Source organism: Idiotropiscis lumnitzeri, chromosome 3, assembly GCF_059441095.1.
Source record: "Idiotropiscis lumnitzeri isolate Australia: NSW breed Sydney's pygmy pipehorse chromosome 3, RoL_Ilum_1.0, whole genome shotgun sequence".
Classification (NCBI taxonomy): Eukaryota; Metazoa; Chordata; class Actinopteri; order Syngnathiformes; family Syngnathidae; genus Idiotropiscis; species Idiotropiscis lumnitzeri.
In genome coordinates, this window is record NC_142393.1 from 9102001 (window position 1) to 9127935 (window position 25935).

The 25935-nt window shown below is 41.7% G+C and overlaps 2 protein-coding genes across 3 annotated transcripts; one reads left to right on the forward strand and one right to left on the reverse strand.

Moving 5' to 3' along the window:
* The first annotated feature begins 523 nt into the window (after positions 1-523).
* Positions 524-19720, forward strand: LOC148339775 (uncharacterized). The gene is made up of 3 exons (XM_088290598.1): positions 524-680; positions 16555-18198; positions 18871-19720. Exons 2-3 carry the CDS (start codon positions 16711-16713, stop codon positions 19330-19332), a joined length of 1950 nt encoding a protein of 649 aa, XP_088146724.1. The 5' UTR covers positions 524-680; positions 16555-16710; the 3' UTR covers positions 19333-19720.
* irf10 (interferon regulatory factor 10) lies at positions 11596-25440 on the reverse strand. 2 transcript variants are annotated; one of them, XM_088290600.1, is made up of 9 exons: positions 25105-25440; positions 23908-24103; positions 23755-23831; positions 23411-23459; positions 22063-22167; positions 21601-21987; positions 21414-21532; positions 21141-21237; positions 11596-12950 (listed from the first exon to the last, which is right to left on the reverse strand). In XM_088290600.1, exons 1-9 carry the CDS (start codon positions 25273-25275, stop codon positions 12925-12927), a joined length of 1227 nt encoding a protein of 408 aa, XP_088146726.1. In that variant the 5' UTR covers positions 25276-25440; the 3' UTR covers positions 11596-12924. The 2 variants fall into 2 exon arrangements, with proteins under 2 accessions (XP_088146726.1, XP_088146725.1); XM_088290599.1 differs by lacking the exon at positions 11596-12950 and having other exon boundaries at positions 20645-21237.
* Between the last annotated feature and the right edge of the window lie 495 nt (positions 25441-25935).

The following is a 25935-nucleotide window of genomic DNA, read 5'->3' on the forward strand; positions in this document are numbered from 1 at the left end:
CGTCGTGACTGTGATGAATTCTAACCTTGACATTGCACCTGCTGCAACTTGTCAGTGCTTTCTCACATACCGGGACAGTGTCCCTTGCTTTAAGCAGGCACACCTTTGCCTTCATCCCTCCTGGCCTGGGATTGGCCGACGAAGTTAAGAGGCTGAGGTGTTGCAACAAATAGCAAGAGCCACAGGGCCGGTCCATTCTGCATTCTGCTCAAGGGAGGTTAACGAGCCAAGCCAACGGGCTGTCCGCCAAACATGAGCGTCAATGCCAAAGCTCTCACAATGAGCCTGACTGTATTACCACTGAGCTCTGTCTAATTATACACTCCGTTGCAGGTACGGGGGGGTAAGTTTGCAAGTGTCAGGGAGCACTTGTAAAGCAATAAGGGAAGAGTGAGGTGAGGGGAGGGCTGGTGAGATCAAGCGAGCCGGGGAGAGAGAATGCTCTGACAGGGAGACAGAAAGTGAGGGAGGGAGCGAGAGAGGGAAGGAGGGAGGGAGGGAGCAAAGAGGCGTTTAGAGAGTGAAAAGAAGGAGAGGCAGGGACAGGATGAATAGAGGAAAGGCTGAGCAGTAGCGAGGAAGAAGACCCAAAGTGGATATTTCTTGATGCCCGCTTCTGCCGCCAACCTGATCCAATGAGTGAACTCTCCAGAAGCAGATACGCTCAGGCACCCAGCGAGGTATGTCACCGCACTACTTCCTCTTCTGTGTGTGTTTGTGAAGTACTCGGTGAGTGAAACTGTGTCAGGAACTTTGAATGAGACGCATTGTTGTATGTCGACTGAGGCTGAATTATGTACAGTACGTGTCACCGCCACAAACATGTCCAAATCTTGCTTTTGTCTATATGTGAAATGATGAATGTTCACCAGTCACTCAAATAAGATGGCACCTGTGTGTGTGAGGATGAATGTGTGCTATTCAGTCATGTAAGCCAGCACCTGCATTTGTGCGTGCATGCATATGCATGTGTGTGCGTGTGTGTAGGCGCGTGGTGGGGAATAACCGAGAGAGTGTGAACAAGCTGGTGAGAGTGACTGATCCAGAGAGAGCGAGCGAGAGCGAGCGAGGGAGGTGGAGGTGCATCACTCAGCCTGATCAGGACTTTCAGAATTAGAGCAGTGGGTTTAAATAGACCTGGTCCAGAGATAGCAAGGGGCCCACAGGAGCTGTGTTTAAACTGGGAAAGTATACACGGGAGATTGGTCAGAGTGGGACAGGAGCAATTTCAGAATGAAAAATACATAGGAAGGGTTGTTGCTAAGTTGGAGATCTTGTTCAAACTTGTACAGGTGCATCGCTTGAGTGTATCAAGTCCAAAGGGAAACGAAGAACTGGGGATCGGGTTTATTTCATGCAATGTGTGCAAACAATATATTGAAGTTGAATAGAGGCGTGGAGAGAATGCGCAAGGAAAGAAAATCTTGAAGGCTATTTTTTCTTTTGATTCATCAGTTCATCATGCTTTTGAGACAGTATATACTTATATATATATATATATATATATATATATATATATTTTTTTATTTTTTGCTTTCCTCAACAACCCAACTAATTTCCACACTATTAAATAAATTGATGGTGTCTATTCATACTATGCATATATATATATATATATGTATATATATATATATATATGTGTGTGTACTTGTATATATATATATATATATTTTTTTTTTTTTTAATTTATTTTTTTTTTTTTTTAATAGTAATACTATGTGAGCCTTACAACATTTGTGCTCTCTGACTTAATAGACTCGTGCCAATCATAACCATTTCAAGAGGTACATGATTTCCAAAACTGAGTCCCGTTGTTCAAACCGTAATGGTGGAAAAGAGCTTTTCAGGAAAATCAATACACATACGTAGGCTGAATGGACTTTTTCTTAGATGTGAGTCTGCCCAGGAATCAAACGGGGTTGAGTAGCTGCTGGCCCTTTAAGAGGTCTATTTTTGCAGAGGCACACATAAAGCCTGCCGCGCGGCACACAGATCGTAGTGTATGGGCCTCACTCGTGTGACACCACACCACACATCCCAGTGGACCGTCCGTAACCTTGTGACTAAGTGGCCGCGAGAGCGAGCGATAAAAGTCGGCGCATGTGCTCTCTCAGCACAAGCTCAAACAGGAACATCATCAAAAGTCAAAGCTACAGGTTTTGCATCTGACAAGGAGAGTCAGCCCCCCTTTTCAAGTGGAGCTCTCTGAAGCCTAAAAGTGATAATGAGTGGGAGCCCGAGATAAAAAGACACCCTTATGCACACTGCGCGCAAAGTGTGCCAACATTCCCACATACTTGTTTTGATATGCAGATAGCACCGAAAAGAAATCTGAAACATCCGTGCCCCCTTCTTAAAAACACATCATTCACCCTAGTTTACTCACACCCACACCATCCACAAAATAAAGAGTGCATCTCGGAATATTTCATACACTCAGAAGTGCGTACAGTGCTGTACGCCCACGTCAAAAAATACTTACACATTGTCGATATGTGAACTTAAAATAATCATCTCCTTATGCAATCTGCATGTTATATAATGCATGGCCTGTCATTATCACAGGGCTCCTTCACGCCCTGCTGTGCTTCTCCACCTACCTACCACACGCGCACACGCGCACACACGCACGCACACCCTACACCTTGTGTTGACAGTCATATACTCTACTCAAGCACTCTCTCCGGCTTTGATGGTGTGCTCTCCCGCAGGTCTGCTAGATGAGTGAAAAGGAAAGAAGGTGAACATTGCCAAGTATGTGCAAATGGATTGAAATTGGGTTTACGTCTATTGAAGATTTTTTTTTTTTCTTTCAGTAATTTTAGAAAGCGACTCTTATTTCGCTACTTTTAAATGGTTTCAGTGTTTGCAAAGTCCACTGTTAATATGCTTAAATTTTGTCAATAGACGTAATAATTTCGGTAAGATACATTTGTTCTTCTCTACTTTGCTTCGTTAACTGTCGCGCGTGTAAACGCTTTTCAGAGCTGTCTTTTCTTGTGTGAAGCACATTGAGTTATCTTGAGTATGAAATGTGCTATAGGGCCACTTTTCATTGCATTGCCTTATGCCAGGTGTGGGCAAGCTACGGCCCGGGGGCCACATACGGCCCGTTAAACGTTTTAATCCGGCCCGTCGAACTTGAAAAAAATTAAATGAATTAATATTGTTAATGTTTTATTTTCTAAACACTGTGGTTTTTCAAAGACATAATATATTGTTGTAATGCTTTTGTTCATTTTCATTTAAAATTGAATGTATTTTTTTTTCTCTGATGAGGTGAGCTTACCAAAACACTCCATCCATCTGCCTCTGTCAAATTTTAGAACCCATTGTGGCCCGCCAATCAAAAACTTTGCCCACCCCTGCCTTATGCGTATACATAAGGGCGTGTTAAGGATAATGGCTTTCAAAGTTTCGGGGGGTGTGGTGGCCAATGGGTATTTGGGGAGTTTCCTGAACAGCCAGTCCATTAAATAATAGTTGATGCCCATTCTTCTGGGGGGGGGGGGTGCTGCTGCTTGGCCAATGTTCCCTAGTCCGCGGTCTTCCAACAATTTGCTGCACTTGTGAATGGTGACAAATACTGTTTTCCCTTCGAGAAGACACAGGTGGGCAGCTGTGACCACACAAATCCTTGACTCAAAGGTTTCTGTATGCGTTGCTGTAGCGCACTCTTTGCTGTTTCTTCGACCTTGGCTCCCTCACCCATATGTACCACCAAAGCAACTTGATTCCTCCTCCACATCTCATCCACAATAGTTCAGTGACCTTTGAACCCTGCCACCCACAGCAAACACCTACACTCGTTCAGGACACACTTGCGTGTATGCTACAGAGTTGTGTAGTTTTTGTACATCCAGACAGCTCAGACATACATGTCACAGTATCTTGAACAGTATTGGTTTGTGTGTCACTGTAAAGAAGTAGTTATATCCGAGACATCCTGTAGAATCTATGGCGTCAATAAAAGCTCTTTGATACCCTTGAAATGCTTTTCAATTTCAAATCCTTTTTTTTTTTAATGCCACTGGATGTAATCCGTTCACACACAAACATATTTATTGACCTTTATCAAGTTCAGTCTCTCCTCTTTTAGTTTTTGCTCACCAGCACAGATGATCAAATGCTTCAATAATAAGTCCAAGTGGTTTAAAAAAAAAAAATAACAAACGTGTCTGATTTGATGTTCAGGGCTGTCTATTATAGCATCGGGGATGAATATGAGCAGTGACGAAGGCATTCCAGACAGCTTCTATGCAGACAGTCTAGACAGATTCTCTGTCAGTGAATGGCACTCCAGCGACCAACAAGAGACCTGGCTATGGTCCCTCCATGGAGTTAACATCACTGTCCTTGCTTACTGCGTGCTGACATTTTGCTGCTAAACCAGGACGATAACATAAGCCCAATTTGAGTGCCACTTTCCAGGGGACAGCGCGAAAAGAATTTAGAATGGCAACAATACAGACACACACACACATTCATTGAGAGTCGAGACACATGAATTCTTTCGTAAAATCTGCACCCATCACATTCTCAATGAACTTCCCAACATCCCCTAAATGTAAGCTACTCATCTCAGAGTAGTCATATCAGAGCCCGGGAGTTGTGTTAGTCATGTCATATACTAGTGGAGAGGTTCACGCTAAGAAGGTGTGCTTTTAAAAATTGTGGAAAATGGAAAGTGATGCCACGAGCACATCGAAAATGCTCATCACATATATAAATATATATTATTGATGTCAAAATTAAAGCGTTAACTCAAGATTAATTTTTTTTAAAAATTAACGTGATGAAAATATTTTCTCTGTTTTATTTTTTTCAAACATTAATTTGCACAACTTGGAAAGCCAAATTCCAATATAGCTGCACATGATCTCAGAACAAAACACCTTGCTTAAGTTACCACTGGGCCTTGCAAACCAACTGCTAGAGTGTGGTGCTGTATAAGTTTTGAGAATTGTTTCTAAAAAAAAAAAAAAAAAAGAAATCCTGTAAAGTTTAGATCGCATTGAAGGATCACATAGTAGTAGAAAAAATGCGATTAATCGCAATTAATTATGGATTTATTTGCGATTAATTAGTTAAAAAATGTAATCGCTGGACAGCACTAATATATATATATATATATATATATGCACGGTCGTCATGGTTGGTTGAACTTACGTGTGAAACGAACGATGGTGCACAGAAGGAGAGCAATCACGCTACACCGGCAAAAAGTGCAACAATGAAACTACCTTCAGCAGACATTTAAATGTCAAGGAATGACAACAAGCTGTTGCGCCCACTTAAGAAAATGTCAGCTTCACAGATTTGCAGAATGCTTGCTAACTGTCATGGTGAACTCTGCAAGAACCTGTGCATGTCGCTTGCATGTTTGCAACCATTTATTGGGTCACTCCCAAATGCCACAGTTGTCTGTGGAGGATTCACAGGTTGTACGTTTTGTATATATTTTTTTCTGCTTCTGCGGGCTGGCTGACCCCAGTGCAATTAGATGAGTCATATTTAACTGATACTGCATAAAAGACAGCTTAACGAGTCATCGCTGCCCTATTTATAACCTAGAGGCTACAAGCCGGCACTACCACAAGGTGGGATTTCCTCCCAGAACTACACTAAGCCTGCCACAGGCCGTACCTGTTAGGATTGTCTCGGATTAACCCAGCTATACATTACAAGCTTCACTCTCTCCTCTGCATCACTCAAAAATGTCCCCACTTGCAAGGGAACACACATTCCCTGACCTCTTAGTGTAGAACTTCATTGAATCATACTGAGTGATTTTGCAAATATCTTGTAGTCCGTTATTTTTTTTCATATATTTCAATCTGATGGTCCACTAAAAATACTGCAAAATCAATAATTCAGGTGTTGGTCATCATTTGTAAGGGTAGACGCTTTTTTATTATTTCATTGCAACAACTAAAATAATAATAATAAAAGTAATAATAATAACAATAAAAATAACGATAATAATAATAATACAATAATAATAATAAATTAAAAATACAATAATAAAAATTTAAAATAATAATAATAATAATAATAATACTAATAATAATATTAATAATAAAAATAATAATAATAATAATAATAAAAAAAAAATAATAATAATAATAATAATATCATGGTGGACCACATAGTGCAGAAGTGCAGGTATCAATTCCTGATCCTGCCTTCCTGTGTTGAGTGTGCCTGCGTGGGTTTTCTCACATTCAAAAGACATGCATAGTAGGCCGATTGATCTTTCTAAAATCGTTACTAGATATGAGTGTGAGCACAGATGGATGTTCGTTTTTGTGTGCCCTGCGATTGGCTGGAAACCAGTCCAGGGTGTAGCTCCCATATTGCCTGAAGACAACTGGGATCTGCTCCAGTATGCCCGCGAACCTGGTGAGGAAAAGCAGCTCAGAAAATGGATGGATGGACGGATGGATGGCCATTAATAATAACACAACACTTCATGCAAAACATGATGCCAATGATGCTTTTCAAGAGGATGGCATGTTCTGTTTGAGTTTCTTTGTTAATTTGATGCCACTTGCAGCACCTGATATTTGCATTTAAGTGTTTGGAATGAATGTGCAGATGAACGCCCCCCCGCCCCAAAAAAAGAACATACATGTATGACTCAGTAGTCTTGCTCGTGTCCCTGGGCACATGCAGATTAACGTGTGTGTGTGTGTGTGTGTGTGTACATGCACGCGCGCGCATGTGCGTGCGTGAGTTGATGTGTTTATAGTAACTCTTGAGCCATAAGCCCATCCTCATTGTGGTTGAGCCGGCTACAGGCTGGGCTTCCTGTCGAAGAATGGGTCAAATCTATCTTGTCCCTCGTCTTTCTCTTCCGCTTTGTTGAATTCAGCGACAAATTTTTGCTGCATCAGATATCCATCGCTAGAGATCCCTTGCATGACCTCAAACGGGATCAGATTCCTGATACAGGACGAGGAGAGCAAAAAGGAAATGTAATTATTTGTTCAGGAGTGAGTCAACTTTTGTGACCGAATGTTCTTTGCATTCAACTTTCTCTGGATCGTGGCCAAAGAACTAAACAACCAAATTGTTAAACTCTGGTTGAGATAAAAGCCAATGACTTTCAAACATAAATAGCCAAAGAATTGAATGTCCAATCAGCCAATGTGGCACCCTCGTGGGATTTTATTATTATTAAGCTTACAAAATAAATTGAATGGTGTCATTTTTTCATGTTTCATTTATTCAATTTTATGTCACCCAATTTAACATATCAAGTGAATCAATTCTTCATTTGACTTTTCTAACATTACTGCGTTACTTTGAGTGTTAACTCATCATAATCTCTCATAGTCTGTTGATCATAAAACAATTTATTACTGCCTGCCTCTTTGGGCTCGTGCGGATCATTCAGTCCTGCAGAATTTGTTCCATTCCAGCAGTAGCTCTACAAAGCCTCTTTGTCCCACTTCATAGCCAAGTTTGTTTACAACCGGTTTGCTGTCTGCTGTGACTTGGTGTGTCGCTTTTTATGCCCCAGGCAAGGAACATTGATTTCAAACTAGTTCACCTTGCTCCTCTTTGAGTATTTAATTAATTATTAATACTAATACAAATTTGAATTCACTCCTCTCTTCTTTCCTCACAGTAGCAACTGTTTGACTTGACAATAAGGACTCTATTTTCATGACTGGCATAAATCCTGTGAGGCGCGTGGCATGACTCGGTAGGGAGGCTGGTTTAATCCCATGCTGGTAATTTCACAGGCAAATACAGGCTGACGGATGTGAGAGAGGGAGGGCTGCGCAGCTGTGAGGGGATTTTTTTTTTTTCGAGCTTCTGAAGCTCTCTCTCTCTAGTACAGTTTTTTCACTTTGCAGAAACGGTCAATTCTTTCAAACTCATTCACTGCCAGCATAGGTAAAATGAATGGACTTTTTTGACGTATATACCCGTCAATGGGAGTGAATGACTTTTAAATACTGTTCTGCAGTATTAACTTCAGAAAGCTTCTCTAGAACAAAAAACATACACGGTAGGATAATTGAAGCCTCAGATTTGTGCACAGGTGTCAAGTTAGTGGCTAGAAAGAGGACCCAAACTCAGGGAAGCAGGATTGTGAGCGGACTTGATTTAATTCAAAGTAAAGTGGCAAACAGAGTACTTGGGGAAACAAAAACATTAACAAGAATCAAAGTAACATAATAAAAGGTTGACTTGACGTGGACTTGGGGGGGGGGAATAAAAAAGCTACAAAATATGGAATGGGCGAAGCATAGTGAATAACTGACAATGTCACAACAGAAGACAACAACCGGACAAGAAATGAAAGCAGCCAGGGAACTAAATACAAACAAATTGACGAGATAACAACGAACACCTGGACAAGCCACAAAGGGTTGGAGGGAGCTGATTGGCTAACACTAGGGAGTTGACGACAAGCACGTGTGGACACAATAATCTTAACGAGTCAGACAAAGAAACATAAGTAAAACCTGAAACTGAATGCTAAACCAAAAGCATCCAAAACAGATCATGTCAACAGGTATAAATGTGGATGTGAATGGTAGGTGACCAATCCGAGACTTTTTGTGAGGTTAAGCAAGGCAGAGATTGGATTACAGCTAGCACAGGTCTTTGTTTTCTGATATTTCAGCACAATATTAATGCTAATCCTTTGTGTTTCAGTGGCTTTGCAAGAATACATCCATCCAGACATTTTATGTACTGCTTTTCCTCACATGTAACAAAAAACATTTAGGAATAAAAACTCTGCCTCGTTTTTGACTAACACTGGCCAAAGATGTGTGCTTTAATGCTGGTTGTTATGATGTAATAGCAATGTAATTTCTGAGGTGGTACTTGTTGCAAAACGTTTGAGAACTACGCTGCTACAATTGTGCAAGGTATTTTGCCTCTTGCTGGCTAGGTTGCGTAACAATGTTTACTGTCTCACCTGGCGTTTGTGTGATAGGTTGTCTGTGCGCTGACTGATCATAAAAAATTCAAAGGCAACTGGGGAAAAAAAATTAAAAGCACGAAAGCAGTAAAATTAAATGACCCATTTTTGGAAAAATACATTAAAAAACAGGTGGTGATGAACAGGGTGAGTGTTTAATGGTAAAGATAAAAATCCTCCTCTGCTATGTAAGCATCATTTAGAACCAACACATGGAATGATTAGATTCTTCAGTGAACCCGACATCAATCAAATGACTAATCATATTTCCACTGACTGGCATAGAATTGACGCAACAACACAGTCATAGCGAAAGAGGAAAAGAGGTGCTCATTGAAGGTTATTTAGTATTTAAGAGTACTTGACAAATTTATTAAACCATGACCAAATTTAAAATTTGCACTCCAGCATTGGTAATTGAAAAATGTTTCTTTAATGGCAAGCACGACGATATGTAGAAGTTCTTATTGATATTTGAATGGTAAAATAAATTTATTACTGTTAGCACAGAATTTTCTTTGGCCTCAACAATAATGATGTTCTACCAGGGGTTTTGCTGATGTTTAAACGTTTACAGCGATGAAAGCAATTGGATTCCATTTTAACATCTCAACAAAGAAAGAACTTCTTAAAGCCTCAAACGCCCTTTACAAGAATATGTTGTATGCGATTCCACTAGTCGGCATTCCGATTAATATTGCGTTTGTAAAATATGAGTTACGCAGCAAAATGCTCCGATTTCTATCCAACAGGGCTCAAGTAATGACCAAAAACAGGTGAGCTGTGATTGGTCGTTACTTGAGCCCAGAGCAACTGTGACGTAATTTTCAGACAAAAGCAAGTGGATGAAAATGCAAAATGGCAGCCCCTGGGAGATCACTAAAAATTGGGTGGATTTTTCTGCTCAAATGATATTCCACAAACGCAATATTAATTAGAATACCGTGTTAAGACCAACGACGTTGCATTGAACATAAAATCTACAACACAATACAGCTTCATTTGTACAGCGCATTTCACAACAACTGCAGCTGTAACAAACAAAACACTTTGCATTCAGTGTAACATAAAATAGCAACAATTTCAAAACAGACAGTGAAAGCTGTCAATTAATACACAAATTAATAATAGTAGCACATATACGGTAGACAGCAAAAAAACATCAGAACAAAAACAGTGAAGAGCCTCATTTTGGGTTGAAAGACAAAGAATAGAAATGCCTTCAAACTAATTTTAAAAATGGGCTAGAAAAGTCTAGATCCTCCTCTTAGCCCTTTGTACCTCCAGACAGACAGACAGACAGACAGACAGATAGATAGATAGATAGATAGATAGATAAATAGATAGATAGCCAGCTAACTAGATGGATAGATAGATAGATACTAACAGTCAACCAAGAAAATGCACCAAGCCTAAGGCATAAAAGCATACAATAAATAAGTTAAAAGTTCCTGACAATGGTAACAAGAGCAAATGTTAACAACATCCGTTTGACAGTCTAATGGCGGCAGGTTCAAATGACCGCCTGACTCTCTCTGTCCTCGAGCACATGGAGAGGAATCTGTCACTGCGACTTCTTTTCCGAGCCGCGACAGTGTCATGCAGAGGATCGCTGCTCTTACTCCTACCTCCCAAAAATGAGTGAATATTTGCCCTACTGCGCTATAGGACAAAGGCTCACTCCGTAAAATGCTCAAATGTAAAGTAACAAACCCACATAATGAACACGAGAAATAGCAGAGCAGACACACACGGACGGGCAGCCCACACAGATTCGCAGTACATCAGCTTCATGCAGCAATCACTTAAAAATGAAAGTAATGCTCACCATAAATGTCAGACGAGACGGTTGTCGCCCTACAGTAAAAATATGTCAGCGTGTCCTTAAGAGCTGAGATCGTTCCAATCCTCCTCCACTGTCATTCCGCGCTATTCAAATGCACTTAAACTGTCTGCATGTTTCATCGGAGGATGAATAAAGTGTAAATATTTTTTGCTGCGTTCAACTAACACAACTCCTTTATGATGAATGTATCCTTCTCCAAAATTATTTCACAAGCTTTGGTGTTTTCCCTTTGGTTATTCGTGTTCCGGCTTTGGTTTATTGTATTTACTTGACTGTTTCTGACTTGTAGCATTCAATGAACTACATTGCTGTCACTGATTTAGTTTCATTTTAATAAGCCACAGCAGCCGTGCCGATGCACTTGTCTTGACTCAGTCACGGAGGAAAATCATTGAAAGCTCTCCTGCGGCACTTATTGGTGCGCATGAGCCTGCGCGTTTGTCACATCAAACTAAATGCATTCGTCAAATGAGGCACTTTGTGGCGGGCAAAAGATGCAAAAGTAAATGACAAACTTCAGAGAAAGAGGGAAAAAAAAGTGTGCATGCGTTATGGATGTCAAGTTTCCTTTTGAGTCACAAGCGTCAGAGAAAGGCGAAATCTGAGAACGTGGGAAGAATGAACCTGAGCATATTTTGGTAGTTTGCAGTGTCTCATCACTTTGTCACTCTGCCTTTCAGCTAATGATTCATTTCATTGGTGCAGCGCAAGATAAGATAAGATAAGGTTCCACAACTATTTCTAATGAGTGGCCGACAGTCAGCCACTAATTTTGCTTCTCCAAATAGTCGCTAGGTGTGAGTCTGAGCGTGACCCTCGTGAGGAGAAGTGGTTCAGATAATGGATGGATAGATGATTGTCATCGCAAAAAAAAAATAAAAATAAAAAAAATAAATACAATTTCATATCTCAGGACTTTTCAAAGCAAAGACGACGTTTCCAGGCACAATTTTGTTTGTTACCTTAGTTGTGAATCACGAGTCTCCAAACTCTCAAAGAGGACGAGTTTATCTCTCGGAACTCTTCGTGTAAATTTGACTGAAGACTGCTTTACAATAGATTTGTTCATAAAGCTTTGACATTTGGCGATTATTACACCACAATTATAAGTGTACATTGTAGACATATTATATTGATGATTTTATTGTCTTGCAACATTAAAAAAATGTCAAAAAATATTACTCTAACAAAAGTCACCAGACACGACTGGGTCACATGACCTTGCTGGCCCGCGCTCAATTCCTGTACCAATTACTCAAAGCTCTCATGACATGTTGAAATACAAAATCAAAAGAAATCCATTTATTATTTCATTTGCTGTCAATCACATCCTGGTATAACACCATTACACTGAATTTTAATTCTTCCTATCGTAATTGGAGTGAATCGTATCATATTGTATTGCATCGGAATAGCATCGCGCTTTGTGAATGAATTATGTGTTATTCAGAGGCAGCGTATCGAGATACGCATCATATCAGCTTCAGCGATGAAGATTGCACATCTCTAATAAATCAGTGGCTAAAATTAATGAATGGATCGATAGATGACCTCGCAAGGTCATGGGTTTGGCTCTTCAGGCCTTCAATATGGCATCTATGCAGTCAATGCGCCCGTGTAGTTGCGGCCGCGCAGTATTAAGTGCAGCATCCTTGGCTGTTTGCCTTTGCCGGTGTGTGTACGTGTGTGTGTGTTTGTATCCCTCAGAGTGATTAAAGCGAGTGGGCGGCAGCAGCAACTGGTCTGCCTGTGTGGCTCGGCATGGCAGACATGTTTCTCACTGCTAGATATTACTCATTTCCTCAGTCGTTTGCACACACACACACACGCACACACACTTGACACACAACAGAGACGAATCGGGCTCTCAGTTATTTCCCTTGATTTTGCTGGCTCGCCTGTGCCATTTCACACACAGAGAGCACAGGGTTGGGTCGCTGTATGTGTAGCTGCTGCAGATGTTGACAAGTGTCAGTGTCGCCGAGTAAGGAGCTGAAGAGTGGGTTGACCCTCTGGGACGTTTGGGATATGAATGGCATGCTACGCTGGGATGTCTGCTCAGTTTTGCAGTAAGGTCAGTCTCTCGTCACAAGCTCCATCCAGCCGGCTGCCTGCGCCCACGTCAAATTTGCGCTCACAATGGACGGCTGATTGACAGGCCTTACAGAGAGAACCGTGAAAGCAGAAAAGGCGGGATGAAGTGGCGCAATTAGATACAAATCTTTCATCCTTACAAATTGAATTGAGGCATTTTACTTCTAAGTAGGCGATATTTACAGACAAAAAAAAAAAAAAACTCTTGGGATGAATTGTGCTGATTTTTTTTACCAAAGAAATCAAAGTGTAATGTGAAAGAGTACATAACATTGCTATGATCAGCGAGATTTGAGACGGTTTAGCACTCCCACAGCAAAATGACTGCATCGAAAGAGCAGCTCTATATGCATGTGCGCACAGTGTAGGAGTCTTCTTCTTTCAGAAGACATTTCTCAGCAAACTCCTCCACATGCACAATATTCCTTCTTTGTTTTTTCGCATACTGGTTGGCAGGTTTCAAGCAGGTTTATTTAGGGAAACGTTTTTTTTTTTTTTTTTTTATTGGGGTTATTGAAAGGACAACGATGTTCATTTCTGGAGGAAAGAAAATGCAGATTAATTAGTTTAGTTTAGTTTAGTACAGTTTAGTTTAGTGAATACGGATGGACCTGAAAGTGCTACTAAAGAATATTTTGAAAGGTGATGATCGATTGGTCATATTCATTCAATTTAATAATTTAGTAATTAGTAATTTAATTTTTGGAGTATGATGTTCTCCCTGCCAGCGTTTTTAAAAACGATGTAGTGTTATTTTCTCCATTTTTTTATTCATATTTGATTGTCCATCCAGCCAACAGTTCTGAACAATTTGTTAGACCACACCCTTGAGTGGTCACCAGTCAATTGGAGCCGGACACAAATTCAAACGATATAAAACACATTAAGAGGTAAGGAAATGAAAGCTATTTACTGTTGATAATACACTGCTGAGAACGGAAAGTCATTCCAGGTCAGAAAGCTTAAAAAAAAACTAACTGAGAAAATGTAAAAATGTGCCATGCTGTTATCAGGGCAAAAGATAGTTTGAAGAATCTAAATTCTAACACATTTTCTATTTTTTTTTTTTTTCGTTTACCAAATAATTCCAGCAATATTTCTTTGCAATGTTGAAGACTCATGTACATATTATTGAATAATTTCTGGAAATTAGGGCCATGCAAAGATACGGACAGCCAATCACACTGACATTCACAAAGTGGGAACTCAGTGTGAACTGAACCAAAACTGATCTATATTTGATTGCATTGCATTTATTTTTGGAAATGATACTGTTTGTAAATTCTTTTTAGTTGTGATGGACATTTACCGATACCAGGTTTGATTTTTAATTTAAAATTTTTCTTTTTTTTTTTTTTTAAACAAATCACATTTTTTTTCCTATTTTAACTTGTGCAGAGGCTGTCAATACCAGTCATTGATACTTAAGGCAAAAATAATCGCTCTCCTCCTTTGCGGCGATTTGACACATCTGCAAATCATCTTCTGCGTGAAAAAAATAGATCTTTGTTCACAGACTTTTGTCATTGTGCAAAAGGACATTGTATAAATATCAATAGCACTACAGATATCTGCACTCGGAATGGTAAGTACCTACCCAAAGAGGAAATACTCGTCCTGGTATCGGTCTGCAAAAAAATTTGTATCAAACATTTCTAATTTAATGTTTTATCTTTTGATTGTCAGACATTTAGAGGGACAGGATGAATTTACAGTACAAAATTGGCTGTTAATATTACTTTGGCATCTGCGGCACTGAATCTCACACCCACAGCGAACTGCCAACTTTTCAGCTTTCCACTCAGATGCATAAACAGCTTGCTTGTCTCCAACACTTAATCTGTTTTTGGACCTCGTAACTTGTTTAGCAACAGTTTACCCGCCGTTCGGTGGAGTATCCCTATCTCACCTCTCTAACCGACAAGATGCGTGAGCAGATGCAGTTGCCATGGTGACAGTATGGCGGGTGGTGAGATGGCAGTACTGTAGATTGTTATCGGGTGAGCGTGGGGCCATGAGGCAGCGTGGCGCTCTGGCTGTGGGGACGGCGGGAACAGCTGAGATGACAAGGCCGTAATGAACCGGCTCATTTTGATGGCGGGGGGGGGGGGGTGTCGGTTGGTGAAAGAGAATTAGACGAGCTCCCCCGCACGTCTCACTGAATGAAACAAGACTGCAAAATGTGACACATTCGAACACTCAAACACACACAAAAAAACCTAAACAAATAAACACATTCGCACATTATCCCATATCCCGAGCAACATGGCGTGCAGTCACACAGTTCTCGCCTCTTTTGACAAATATTTCGTTGGCACAGACATGCTCACTATCCACAACAACTGGTGCCGTCTCTGTCAGCTTTTGGGTGGGTGGTGACCAGCTTTGACTGTCACTGGGGGAGCGAGCACGGCCGGCTGTGGGAGTATTTGTGTGTCTGTGTGTGAGAAAGTGAAGCGCCTTCGAGGGGGGTTGGGGGGATATTATGTTGGGATGGTGGCCGGGTTTGGAGGGCGGTGGGGTGCCTGTCGTAAACTTCTATAAACTGTCGACGGGCGTCATGGGGATGGTACATTAAAATATATCAAAACACATCTCCGTAGTCCAATCATTAGGAAAGATTTTGAGATGAAAACTCCATTTGTGTACATCTGCGTGTGCGTGTGCGTGTGTGTGTGTTTAACACACAAATGGATGCATCCGCTTCATTAGCTGGAAAGTGTATTTTTAGCCAACATGTGGGAGTAATGTGTTTGAATGAAATGAGTCAGTTGGATAGTTTCAGTCCCACCACAGTGCATTCAGGTAATGACTAATTAAGCATCAAAAGTAAAAGTTCCGTTCTGACCTTTTGAAATTTGGCAACATCTGATGCCAGCACCATGCACGTTGCCCATCCTCATGCATCAAGTATTTATAAGCTCTAAAGTTTGGGAGTAACATGCTACATTTACTAAGTACAGTTTGGGATTAATTGTACTTTTGATTCTACTTTTATATTTGCACTTAGGGAACGGCGCTTTGAATTTGCTACTTTTACTCTCGACTTGCTTGTGCCAATTTTTTTCTTTTGGTTTGTAAGAGACTTCTGCCTCAGGCGCTGTCACCTGTTTTAGCAATCCAACGTCATCGCTAGTGAAATTTGACTCCATCTCACCAATCAAATGAGGCTCGGCAGTCGTATGACCGCACTTAAAGCCTCCGCCGCCCCTCCCGCACACAAGCCAAGTTCTGAAAGTGACTCATTCACATGAAGCATGCCACGGCAGAAACAAAAGAGGAAACAATGGCGCGTAACTCAGTCAGGAGACATCTGTTGACTTTGACGACTACAAAAAAAGTTGTTGTCAGGGTGCTGTCATTTGTTTGTACATTTGAATCTACCTGATCTCGACTTCAAACTTGTGCTCTTTCATGCGTGTTGCAAACAAAATAAATTCAACACCATTTCTTGTGGCTGAATTGAATTGTTTTTAAATTATTGTTGTAGTTACGGTGATTATTCACCAGTTCCTTCCTACATCAGTGGTCTTTGCATTGTTACTCAAATAATTATTTGGAGGACTATTTCGTTATTTTCGCTTGACGAATATGAAACAAAAGTGACAGACCTCCTCCCGAAGCACCATTTTTGACAATTCTACTGACCTATCTATGTCGTCCTCTGCAGGTGAGCGCCTTCAACCCTGAAAAATCCACCGTGATCTAACAGTGATGCTGTGCCACAGCCTTCCCCTCTGTCTGTGCCCCCCATTCTCCCGTGAGGCCCATGTGACCTAGCCTACGCCCACACGTAGGGGGCACCCACTGCCGCTGGAGCCCACCCATGAATCCCAGCCCTGACCGCGGCAAAGAGTGCCTCCCTCCCAAGAAGAGGGAGTCTCGGCAAGGGTCGTCAGAACACTACCTACCCCCGCCAGATGAATTTAAGCCCCCTGTGCCATTTCGGAGTCGGACCACCGCAGGGCGAGGGGAGAGCAGCAGGGAGGTCGGGGAAAGGCAGCGAGCTCTGACTACCCCAAATCCTCATCTGCTCCACACGCCTCCACCCTTACCTGCACCCGCAGCCTTGCCCCTGCCATGGCCCTTGAGCTACACATCCTCGGTGTCCCTTCCGCTCTTTCAAGGGCATGTTGTGGAAAGGAGGGGCTCTGGTTCTCCCGCCTGGAGAGATGATCCCCTCTCAACACCACTGCCTCACCACTCCAGGTGGCTTCGAGCCGAAGGGCCCCTTTCCTCCCCGTCCTCCTCTTGCTCTTTTAAGACTCCCTTCCCAGCTGATTCAAGAGAGATGTGGTCTTATATTAACAGCGGCCGGCGAGATTACAGCTCGTCTCTCTTCTCCCCGTCCTACTTGTTTGGCCATACCTCGCTCTACCCTCAAGAGCCAAGTTTAGTTGAAGCCAGAAACAGGTACCTGGGCAAGAGGCCCAATGGGCTGGATGGGCCAGGCAGCAGGACTGCCTCTGCCTCCAGACATTTGCTCCCAGGTGATTACGGACATGATAGTGGAAGAACTAGACTGAACACGAGTCCGCAAAGCTCGCATACTAATGGTGGGCGTAGACAGCAGGAAGATTTGACCCCTCACGCTCAATCCGGGGGCCCGTTTTTTTCGGACTCTAAAGCTCAGGAGGGCCACGAGCCACATTCCTCACTGCAGGACAGACATCGGCAAAGAATACCGACCAGCCCTCACCCTCTGGGACAAGACCCCAGGGCGGGTAGAGAGGGATTACCGGACACGGTGGGGGCCCTAGCGGCTGAAGCTCACCTCTACTACTCTTTGGGATCTGTCTGCCAGCCGAGCCCTCAGGCCTCGCAGTCCTACCCACCTTACAGTCCCTCAGGAACACCATTGTATAATTTGCAAGCAGAGCCAGGCCCAAAGAAGCACAATCCAAGGAACTCCCCGAACTCGCCACAGGGTCTACTGAACAGCCATGACAGATCACAAAAAGACCCCGACAGAGACCAAGACAAAGACAGCGAAAAGACTCTGCAGAGGGACAGGGAGCGAGGTAAAGACAAAGAGAAGAACCCGAAACATTACAGGGATCAGTTTCACACCTCACCCCCTGCACTTCACACATCCCCCCCTGCGCTCCTACCTCACTTCACCAAGGGTTCGCTCATTGAGCTGGCCAGCGGGCAGTTGAAACAGGTGGAGGAGCTGCAGACTGAGGACTTCTTGAGGAGTGCTGATACATGCCCTGAGTTCCATCTCAGCACCTGCACGGTGTTGCTCATTTCCCCCAGCAGTGCACAGGGTGTCAGTCAACTACAGGTCCACCTCACAGATCGCAACACTCAGGTAAGCAATTTAATCAAAAATAGACTTTTTAGGTCGCTATTGATGGCGCATTTTTTTTTCCCCCTCTCGATCAAGCGTCTCCTGGTCACTTGAAGTCCTTTCAAGAAGGGATAGGCAACTGGCAGATTCTGGGTGGCCCCTTTATTATTCTCCTCCTTTTTGGGGGGCAACATTTTTTATTCATTTATTTTTACAAACCCAAGAAATTCTTCAAAAATTGCAACACCAAAAAAACGGGAAAAATCAATAATATTTAAAAAATATTGGAAAAGAACTGTAGGGGTCAAGTGCAGTTTTCAGTTGTAATATCACCAATCACCACTAGATGACACACAAGTCCTAGTTGCTCTTACACTGGGTCTTATACTGCCCTATAGTACAATGTGAGTAGGCCTGATAATTATTTGCAAATTTGGAATGATAAGCAGGACAGACATAGTACCTCATTAGTATTAACACTTTGAGGTCGTTGATTTTTAAGAAGTTTTTTTAAGAACAAATGCACCAATGAGTTCTTACACATAATGTTGATTTCTTGCTTAGCCATTTTGTACTCTCCTGGAATGGCAATTTTTGTGCAAGAGAAAAAGTTGTCATGCCTGCCTTAATGTTCCAACATTTGACAACAATAATTTACTTTAAATATCTGATCCAACTTTTGCTTTTCCGAAGGAGTTATTAAAGGTCCTGGTGGAGTATCCGTTCTTTGTCCAGGACCAAGGCTGGTCTTCTTGCAGCCCTCTGAGAACAACTCAACTCTATGGCCTTCCCTGCCGCCAGCTTACAGAAGGGGATGTCTGCCTTGCTCTCACTCCCACACCCAAGCATCTCCACCGGACACATGTGCGTTCCTCCTCCAGGGTCCAACGCACGCAACACTTTTCCAGGCCTGCGGCGGGAGGGTCAAGCAGCTCACACAGGGAGAAAATGCCACCTCCTCCGCCTCCTCCCCCACTTCCACAACACCCGCCTCCTTCCGGGCCTCCGCACACTCCGGCTGCAAAACCTCAGACTCAGGAGCTCGGGCGCCCTCGGAAACGGCGCTGGTCAGCCCCTGATGTCCTCCCCTCGACAGGAACTGATGAAAGCCTCCTGGATTTACCTCAAGGCTCCAAGCTGATGAAGTGGCAGTAGAAACTTGCACATGCACACGTTCACCAACAGTAAGCACATGTATAAGCGCCATGTCTCTGTTGCTCCCACTAGGGATGCAGGTATGGGAAAAAAAGAACAATCAAAAATTACGGGTGTTCACACTGCTCCCCTAAGGTGGAAATATGTCTACTTGTTGCACCCCCTACTCCCCCCCACCCTTTTTTTTTTTTATTTCCTTCCCTTGGCAGTGAAAGGATCCGCCACTGAAAGATATCTGGGTGGCTCCTTGCAGACACACTGAAGACATTAGTGAGACAATCAAGCACTTGTCCGTGTTCACTCTGTTTATGTAACGGTCGTCCCACACATATATTTACCGACAGTGTGTCCTGCAGGGTATCAATACTTCAATCAGTGTTATGAAAATAAGCGCTATTAAATATATATATTATATATATATTATATATATCTATATATATGTATTTATATATATATAATATGTATATATATAATATATGTATTTATATATATAATATATGTATATATAATATATGTATATATAATATATATATTTTATATATATATATATATATATATATATATATATATATATATATATATATATATATATACACAGATATGAACAAAAAAGTTACTAATTATCTTACATGTGTACAGTGAGTATGCTAAACAGACTTAATGCAATTTTGTCCAGATATGTTGTGTTCGACTTCTCTTTTTTTTCTTGCTTCTCAACCACTGTGTACGCGTTGGTCTGGGCAGGCAAGATGAATGTAAGAGCGCAAGCAACTCTTTGCCTTCTTCAAATCTTATCACCTTCAACGAGTTGTTTGTCAAGGCATTACTCTCCAATATGTTCTTAACATTATGTCTGAGAAGAGATGGGAGAACACTAATGAAAACAGCGTTTGAGACAATCACGCCCGCACGGACAGATGTGTACCGTATCCTACACACTGTTTTTCCATTAAAAGCTGAATAGTGGAAAGAGTGCAGTGAGGCAGAAGAGTAATGGTGCTAATAACACGTTGGAACATGATGCTTTGTGGATATGCTCGACCCCTGTGTACTGTACACTTGTGTTTCCATTTCATTGTTATGTACTGTATGCAGTATGTCTGAAAGCAGGGAAAATGATGAAAGTATTTTAAACTCTGATACGGGTATCTCCTCTGATTCAGCACACTCTTTCACTTTAGTTTTTTTGTGACTAAACCATCCCTGTTAATTATTCCTTCTAAATGTCATAGCTACAAAATGTATATTTTTTAAAATTGTGAATCTGTTATATGATGGTCGCTAGAAATAAATGGAAAAAAGCTTCATAGACTTAATTAGCACTTGTGATTTATTCCCATTGCACAACTGGGGTTTAAAAACGTGTGTTATGTTTTAAAAATCTGTCGTCTAACTGAAAGGCAATTGCAGCAAAGCCTGGCAAGTCAAACTCAATCCGTCGACCTCTACTTGTTTGGCTTCAGAATTGCTTTGATGACACATGACGGACACGGTGATGAAGGTGCAGAGGGTGTCTGCTTGGAAGGTGACTCACCACATGCAACACTTAATTCATCTCACTGTTTCAACATTTTGGTTGAATGTAAAAATGTTTAACCAATAACTTGACCGGCTTCACTGCACTAAAACGCAAGCACCCTTAGAATGAACATAATTGGAAATGCATAGAAAAGATGCAAACATAATCACACATTAATTTCCCTTATATATATATTTGGTGGCGATGTCTTCCATAATATGGTAAAAGGGGAAAATGAACCTTTTGCTGGTTTATTCCCCCCCTCCTGTAGGATGGTTGTCTTTCTGACCTTCTTTCCCTTTAAATGTGACAGAACTGTCCAGCTTTTCATTTATCTCCACCAAGTTGAACTTCTGCAATAGTTCTACAGCAAACACAGGTTCCACCTGGACAGGGCAGAGGATTTGTGTTTTACATAATCAGTTTTGCAGCGACCTCTACCGGCGAGAATAAGTCACTACAACTGATTTCGCATTATAGCATTCATGAAATAAATACAGAGAGGAAAAAAAAGGATTTGTCTGATAATGAGTCAAATCAAGACATCTGTGGGTTGACACACCTGTAGCATGATGAGCTTTTGGGTTTTAGGTGTTGTTGGGTCTGGGTACTCCTCTCCAAAGCAGAGTTCAATTCTATAATTGGGTGGTGCTGCCTTTCCTTGTATACACCCCTGAACATCTATAAACACATTTTTGTCAATCAGGCGTTCAACAAATGTTTTCAAAAGAAAAGCCAAGTTCCCTTACCATTAAGAAATGTTGATATTTCGAGCAATTTGCAGGTCTTCTCCCGCTCCAGTTTGTTCGGCCTGTCTGTGTGCGGGGCCGTGGGGCCGCTCCAGTACACTCTGCCCTGGCAGAACCGTTTGATGAACACCCCATCAGGGGCAGCCCATAAGAGTACACCCCTTTCCAGGTGGGAGAGAAGACTGTTTATCGCTTCCACCGTGCATGACGGCATGTGTTTGTTATTTGGGGAAGGGAAGTAGAGCTGTTGCGGGGTGCAGGGCCCGTATATGCGCTCACTTCCTAAAGGGGCATGACCCTGCAGGATGAAGCACCCGTCGGGACTCTTGGTGGTACACTTCACCACGCTTCGGCCCCGGTACAACAGTGTCAGATGCATTCGAAAATCTGTGAACACAACATGCAAATTAGCAGGATGTTCAGTGATATGTGGAGTATTCTTTTCGCCTCAACCTTTCTTACCTGATATGGTATTTACAGCGGTGCGGAAAGTCACTAAAGCAGAGTGCTGAGAGTGACTTGTTAATCCTGTGAGCTCAGAATACTTGCGTTTCATCGTTCGATCATCTAGGATAGTTGAAATAAAGAGTCAACATTTTTTTGTACCGCTTAGCTCTCTCTAGCCTGTAGTTTCTCTCCATGCCCAATTATATGAACCAAGGAGTAAGCCAAAGTAAATTATCATCTAAATAAACAACTTTGTCCCTCTGATGGAAGCTTCATGTTATCATCATGTTGCATTTGAATGACTATTCGTGTGTGAGTGAATGTCTCCCTGCTTGGAAAATGGTCAGTGACAATCATAACTTGTCAATATTTACAATTGCAATTCATTAATGGCAATCAACACTGACCTCAGCCAATCCACTCAAACTACGTTAGCAGGCATGTGGAACGGAACACTAGCCCATTAGGAACCGTATTGAAGCTTGTAATGTAACAAATAGAGGAGCAAGTGTGTTGAGTGTTTCTATCACTTCTCCCAAATCATTCACCACAACAAACATTGAAAAAAAATAATAATAAAAAAATTCGATCACAATAGTTAGCATACAAGCTAAAAGTTAGCCGAAAGTCTTCTATTTCTTCTAACGACTACTCTCTCTTCTTCTGCACTGTGGAACTGCGCTGCCACCCACAGGTCAGTCCTGGTACTACAACAACTAACTATTTTGATCGCCAAATGTGGGTGGAGATATCTTTTTGTGTGCGTGTGCGTGCGCGCGTGCGTGTATACGTGAGCGTGGAGTCTCGTGTACTTCGAACACTTTAACAATAGTACTCGTGTACTTCGAACACTTAAACAACAGTACACGCCTGCTAATTTTACAGCTTTATGAGTGTGTCCCTCGCATTTGTGAAAAAATAAAAATAAAAAAGGATCGGTGTGAACGACCCAGCTTTTGACTAATCTGACCAATGTCAAAGATTTCAATTACCTTACCAACAAACAAGCACACAGACCTTGAATGAACAATATACTTTAGATTTTATTTTCTTCATAAACCTTTATTTATTCAGGTAAATTAAGAACTGATATTTTGTAATGCCCACCTGTCTACAGGCAGCAGAGTAAAACTTTCAATTTCACTTTCTCACATGCGCACGCACACGCACACACGCACGCGCGCGCGCACACACTTTCAATTCCAACTGAGCAAAAATACATTTGGCCTTGCTACAACTTTATGGTTAGTTGGCATTGTAAACATTTACTTCGCTCACATATAAATGAACACCTTTCCAACTCGATCGGTCGTAGCTTTTTTGACTGTTTGTGTAACTAGGTGTGTAAAAGTGAGTCTCTTACGCGGTTGATTTTTGGCTTCTGGCTCTTCTTCGGAAGCTTGAAATGATTCCTTTTTGACAATAAAACACAGAGTCACACAATTAATTAAACCCAGTAGTATATCTTCAGCAGAGCAACAACAAGGAGCATGAACTTTACAATGTGACTATGGCTACATTGGACGTTTTTCTGTCCCAAAATGAACTGTGTGAGAATTACCCCGGCCATATCATTGCAGATCATTCCGAATCAATGGAGTTTTTTTTTAAATATTGGAAAATATTTTTGCTGACCAAGTACAGGGATTGATGACATTTTTGCGCCATTGTTATTTGTAGGTTGTTGTTGTGTTGACCAAGACGAACCTTTTTGTCTTGGAAAATGGGGCTCCTTGGTGATGTCTTAACTTGGGTAATCATGTGATCCTTATTCTGTGTAGACTCTGTGAATAACCAATAAAAAGGAGCGCCCCATGAAGTCATATATCATTTCAAATATTCCCCCAAAATATTCCTCACCATCTTGGGAAGCCTCTGCGCCCCGTTGGTAGATGCGATAAACTTTATAAGGCTCAGCGGCGTCCAGTTGGCTGAGCTCAGGGACCACTTGGAAGTCTGTGCTCTTGTGCAGTGCACAGCGCAGACGAGTCTTCCACACGGCGGGGTTGCCCTTGTCCCGTCCTTCCCTATGTTTGCCCTTGTGCAAGGTCCAGGCCTGAACACATCGGTAAACATGTGTACACAAAATTCACTTCCATGTTAATTCGTTAACTTGGGTTCTTGACAGAATTTAAAAACATCCAAATATCTTTTGCAATGTAATACAGGAGCAAATGATTTCTCAATAATTAATTAATTACATTTTCAGTACAATGGAGGTTGTCAGTTCAATCTTCACTCACATTGTCTATGAAATGAGCTATGTGAGAAGCTAAATTGCCTAGAGTGACTTTTTTTCCCCCCAATTCAATATGCTAGTGAAATTTACTCAAAAACCCTTCTTGCAAAATGTACTTAGAATGTCTGAGTGAAAAAAACTTGACCAGATTTTCAAGTAAACATCACTCCCCATTTTTACAGTGTATGCTGCTTATCCGCAAGACCAGGGGTAGGCAAACTTTTTGTTTGGTGGGGCACAATGGGTTCTAAAATTTGACAGAGGGACCGGACCAGGAGCAGATGGATGGATATAGTGTTTTGGTAACCTCACCTCATCTGAGAAAAAAAATGCATTTAATTTTAAATGAAAGGGAACAAAATCATTACAACAATAAATATGTATTTGAAGCCCCATAGTATTTAGAAAATAAAACATTAATAAGGTTTATTCATTTAATTTTTTTCATGCTTGGGGGGCCGCATTAAAACGTTTAACGGGCCGCATGTGGCCCCCGGGCTGTAGTTTGCCCACGCCTGCTCGAGACTGTGCCTAGAGCCTATTGGCGTTATTAATATTACTATTATTTTCATTTGTATCATTTTTATAAGTATAGAATAAATAACTGCAAACAATAATATTTCAAAGTCTTCAAGACATTTCCTGTACTTTCTGGGTGATTCATTACTTCCTGCTGTTAATGTACCAAAAATATGTTTATGAGATCATTCTGTCGATGTCGATGAGAAGGAAGCGAACGAAAAAAAACGAGCTTTTGCCATTGAGGTACAGTTCGTTATATAGCAAAGCAGCGTGCAAAAAAATAGTTGAAATGTAACCTTGAAGAGAGCAGCGTCATCTGTCTGACTGTAGTCCTTCTTGGCTGCGTGCTTCCAGGGAATCCGGAACATTGTTTTGGACCGGTCTTCCCAACACAGACCCTCAAAAGCGCCACTCTCCACCTGAGCTATCAGCCACTCTTTTAAGCGCGTCTTGGGCCCTTCTTCCATCTCAGCACACTTGGCTTCTCACGGTTTCGGGTCCGACTCGGTGCAGTCGCTCTGCTAGCCGAAACGGATTCAAACCAAGTGGCAAAGCAAAGCTAACAAACTCAAGTTGATCCAAAAATGAACGAGAGGGGCCCGGCGCACGTATAGAGTATTGGACAGCACACGGTCTTTTAGTTACCGAAAGCGAAAGTTTAGTGGGCGCTGAATACTTTCGGTTTCCCATTCGCAAAAACGGTCTTTTGTCATTTCCAACATAAAGGCACATATCACATGCGAAGGTCACTTATCAGAAATGAGAGTAGATATTTGTGCAATTGGTCGAGGTGACGGGATTGTTGGATAGCGTTCGACACTGATTGTTAATTATAATTATGACAAGTCAAAAAATATCTTGTGTGCGTGGAGGGTGGGATCAAAATGTATAAATGGAAAAATGGGAGTTACACTCAATATAAGAATAGAACACGAAAATAAAACAGTTTCACCCTTAGAGCCCTTTAAATTTACTTACGTGGGCATAATTCAACAAACATTTGCAGTATGCTGTTTGGCCTCTAGGGGGCAGTGTGTTTGCATTTACTTACCTTCTCTTGTCTCGTACCAGCAGATGCCAGTGTCACCACTCTTTAATTCATTCGGAAAGAACGGTGAATTTAAATT